Raw genomic sequence first — 4,209 nt, 5'->3', positions numbered from 1 at the left:
GTTGCTAATCCCTCTCACCGTATTGCTGAACCTGGTAACGATAATGGTGAAGCAGGTTCCAATGGTTCTCCTGGTAAACAAGTGAATCCAGATCATCACAGTGGAAGTGGTCCTGTTGGTGGGCCTTCTACTACTACTACTACACCTGTTAAGGCAAATGAAGGTGGGCCTGATAGAGAATCTGCTGCTCTTGGTGGTGATGCTGCTGTGGAAAGTGCAAACGGTAAAGAAGGTGAAGATGCACCTGCTGCTCCTTCTCCTGCAGCTGCAGTTAAACCTGGAGACAGCAGTAACAGTGGAACAGGTGGAAATGAAGCTAACGCGGAAGGTGATGCAACAACACAACCATCACATCCCAACAATACAGAGACAGGGACTGCCAGTGAAACCAATGCTGCAAATATTGAAAATGGCACTCCATCTGGAGAGAGTGAATCAACTTCAACCACCACCACCACCACTACCACCACAACAACAGTTCCTCCTGAACTCACAAACAACAAGAAGGGTGATGCAGACAGCAGCAGCAGTATCAACAGTTCTGTGTGGGTGCGTGTACCACTACTGATTGTGGTTACACTGGCCTGTATTCTTGTGTGCTGATTGTGGTGGTGTGACTCAGGTCATCCTTTGTTTTCTTTTTCTTTTTTTACATTAATCCCTACAGTCTAACTAATCTTCCACCTGTTGGGGATTTCTCTTCTTTTTGGTGTTTCTTAATGTTAATGTGTTTTGTGTGTTTTTGCTCTCTGTGGTTTATCCTATAATTATTATTATTGCTACTACTGCATTGTGTGTGTGTTCTTGGAGACTCTCTCTGTGTGTGCACCTGGGCTTGCACTGTGATGATAATGATTAATTGCTTTTTGCAGTGAGAAGGAAAAAGAAATAATAATAACGGATGAATTTATATTTATAATTTCCTTTGTACACATATACAGACTTACACCCATAGTTGGTGTATTTCTGTGTATACTGGGTACGTTGGGCTAATAGTTAATTTTTTTTTGCTTGTGTTTTGCTGTGTTCTTTATGTGCTCTTGTCCTGCATTGTTATGTTTATCTACTTTGAATAGAGAAAAAAAAAGTAATTGTTAGACATAATTTCATTATTGCTTATAACCACCAGCATACCCAGTCATCTTCGTAAATTGTATGTTTGGTTGGGCATTTCGTTGTGTTTTTAATTTCTTTTTTCATTATTTCGTGCTTTGTTCGGGTTTTTTTTTAGTGGTGCTTCTTTATTGGATTCTTTATTGTTTATACTAGTACTTTTGTTTTGTGTGACTGTTCATGTTGTTGTTTTTGTGTGTTCTATTTTACCATCTGCTTTTGTTTCTATTGTATCTTTTTTATTTTCTTTTTTCTTTCTTTCACTTTTCTTTAACAAAGTGACGTCAAACAATCAAGAATTACTATTGCCGTGGTGATGAGACCCGTTGTGTGTTTGCTGGTTTTTCTGCTGATTGTTGCCTCTGTCTGCATGGAAGCTAACGCGTTTACGAATGAACCTAATGGGACAGTTGGTGATGGTGATTTTAAGTGCACTCCTGATAGTTCTGGTACTTGTACTGTTACAGGTGATGTCTTTACAACTCTCTTTAAGGAAGAAGTTCTTCCAACTACCTCAGACTCTACTGAAAGTTCTAACTCTGGTACCACAAGGAGTTCCACTGCGAAAGGAGATCATGGTCCGCCCCAAGAACCAGTTGAGACGGCACAGGAAGGGGTTCGTGCAGGACAACCAACACTCTCTACAAATCCAGGAACATCTTTACAAGAAAACCAAAATGATCCAAACGGTTTGCATGAAAGAGAAAGAGGACAACTTACCGTTCTTCCGTCCACCGCCCAAGAACAAAGTAGAGGTGTTAAAGACAGTTCATCGGTTACTTCTGCCCCTCAACCGGGCCACAGTAGACCTGATAGTGAAGGTGAACCCAATGGAGAAGAACAAATCCAACCTGCAGAGTCTACTCCAACTACAGAAGGTAACCCAGGATCATCAAATAACACAGGGGATCAAACTACAACGGGCGATTCTAATACTACCGAGCAAGCATCTCCTGCAGAGAGCGGTACGACTGGCATCGAAGGTTCACAGGGGAATGGCAATGCTGATGCAACAGCCACCAGAACTAATACTACCACAGAAGCACCAACCACCACTCCATCTCCTGTTCCCGTAACTGACCCAAAGATCAGCAGCACCATCACTTCCAATGTGCAGAAGAATAAGGCTAATGTTGACAGCAGTATCAGTCCTGTGTGGATGCGCACTGCAGCACCTCTGCTGATTATGGCTGTGTTGTTCTCCGTTACCCTGTACTGAACGGTTGGAGCCATCTGAGGACAAATAATAATAATAATGGTTAAACTAACATCAACATAATTGCGTACATCTCCCATGGGTGAATGAATTAATAATCTGTTTACCAGCTTTCTCTTTCAATTCGAATATCTTTACTTTTACTTTTATGTGTGTTCTTTTTCTAATAATTCCATTACTTGCTTTTTCCGTTGTGTGTGTTTGCAGAAAACTGGGCTGTTCTGCTCACTGACGGTATACATCTCTTGCTAGTACACACAGATGTGTGTGTGCAGTAATTTAATATAAAAACTAGAGCCATGGGGTATTGTGTGTGTTTGTCTCTCTCTCTTATTTGGGTATTGTGGGGTGTTCTCTTTTTCCATTAAGGGGTACATATTATTATCATACAAGTGGGATATTTTTTTGTTGCTTTACTGTGCACTTCTTTCTCTCTCTCTCTATCCCACTGTGAGTATTTGTGTCCTGCATCCACTAGCTATTTATGCCTCTTTCTGTTCTTCTTCTTCTCTTGTAGTAGTTTATTGAAATAAACAACAACAATGACAAAGGCTGTAATGGTGAGGTGCCACCTTCTTTGTTTATTACCTCTTGCACTCTGTTGTGCTTCTGGGTTAGTATGGGCTGATAGTCCTAAAGCTTCTGATGCCCTTATTAAACTTCCATTCGTGGTGTTCCGTCTCTTGTTAGTCGTGCTATTCCTGCAGTTGCTGAAAGTTGGATGGTGTATGAGGATGAGGAAGATGGTGATAGAATTGATGAGGATAGAGAAAGAAGAAGAGAACATGAGTCCGATAAAGTAGGAAAAACAACAATTAACAAGCCATCAACAGTCTCTGGGTCAATGGGAAGTGAAGGTTCTCTCAGCCCTCAAGAGGTCCCTGTTAATTCCACAGTCCAGCAGCAACGTCCACCACCACCGCTGGCTTCTTCACATGGTAAAGCATCCGCTGAGGGTAAACCAGGTGTTATTGGTGTTGATGGTCTTCCTGGTAGTCCAGGAGTTGAGCGGAGTGATATGTCTGAGAGTAGCAGACTGGGGAAAAGTGATCTGTCCGTAAAAATGCCTGATAGTGGGCCAACACTCATGGATCAAGGTCGAAAAAGTACTGATAAAGAACAAGTGGAGGAATCAACCCGTGGTGATGATCACGTAACTTCTGGTACGACAGAACATCAGGCGGAAGCATCACAGATTTCTGGAGAGCAATCGGAAGAAACAACACCTAAAACAGATGGGCACCAATCACCCAATTCTGTCAGTCAACAGAATACGGGTGGTTCTGGTAGTTCAGGATCCGGTGTGTGACACACCTCAGAGTTCTCCCGCAGAGAACACTGAACACGGTAAAGCTGAGAATAATGTTGGACAGCCTCAAAACGGTACCGGCACAGATTCTTCTTCTCCTTTGAAAGAGGTCACCCCTTCAGGAAGTGGATCAAAAAATAACCCAGATGATATAGGAAATACAGATACCACTACCACCACCACCACAACAACAACACTTCCTCCTGAACTCACTAACAACAAGAAGGGTGATGCAGACAGCAGCAGCAGTATCAGCAGTTCTGTGTGGGTGCGTGTACCACTACTGATTGTGGTTACACTGGCCTGTATTCTTGTGTGCTGATTGAGCTAATGGTGGTGGTGTGGCTCAGGTCATCCTTTGTTTTCTTTTTCTTTTTTGCATGCATCCACACTACAGTCTAACTAATCTTTCCACCTGTTGGTAATGTATTTTCTTGTTTGTTTCTTAATGTTAATTTGTTGCTTTATTGCCTTCATTCTATGTATGCTACTATATTTTCTGTGCTTGGGCTGTTGTATGCTTTAACCAGTATAATGGGATAGTCTTTTTTGTGGAATGAGAAAAAGAAAT

At 42.0% G+C, this 4,209-nt stretch overlaps 3 protein-coding genes across 3 annotated transcripts in view; all 3 read left to right on the top strand.

Moving 5' to 3' along the window:
- The window catches only part of TM35_001031020 (uncharacterized protein), a gene marked incomplete at both ends in the record, with an annotated part of 702 nt that extends 99 nt beyond the window's left edge, over positions 1-603 (top strand). Inside the window, one exon of the mRNA XM_029031630.1 lies at positions 1-603. This exon is cut by the window's left edge and continues 99 nt beyond it. Coding sequence (XP_028877071.1) covers positions 1-603 — 603 coding nt within the window.
- Positions 604-1,483: 880 nt separating this feature from the next.
- TM35_001031010 (uncharacterized protein) lies at positions 1,484-2,332 on the top strand (the record flags this gene model as incomplete). The annotated part of the gene is made up of 1 exon (XM_029031629.1): positions 1,484-2,332. One exon carries the CDS (start codon positions 1,484-1,486, stop codon positions 2,330-2,332), a length of 849 nt encoding a protein of 282 aa, XP_028877070.1.
- Positions 2,333-3,050: 718 nt separating this feature from the next.
- TM35_001031000 (uncharacterized protein) lies at positions 3,051-3,638 on the top strand (the record flags this gene model as incomplete). The annotated part of the gene is made up of 1 exon (XM_029031628.1): positions 3,051-3,638. The coding sequence occupies one exon, from the start codon at positions 3,051-3,053 to the stop codon at positions 3,636-3,638; it is 588 nt and encodes a 195-aa protein (XP_028877069.1).
- Positions 3,639-4,209: the final 571 nt, after the last annotated feature.

The sequence above is a fragment of the Trypanosoma theileri genome, assembly GCF_002087225.1.
Source record: "Trypanosoma theileri isolate Edinburgh chromosome Unknown TM35_Tth_103_V1, whole genome shotgun sequence".
Taxonomy (NCBI): domain Eukaryota; phylum Euglenozoa; class Kinetoplastea; order Trypanosomatida; family Trypanosomatidae; genus Trypanosoma; species Trypanosoma theileri.
The sequence above is the reverse complement of the archived record's forward strand: the minus strand, read 5'-3'. Positions and strand labels throughout refer to the sequence as shown.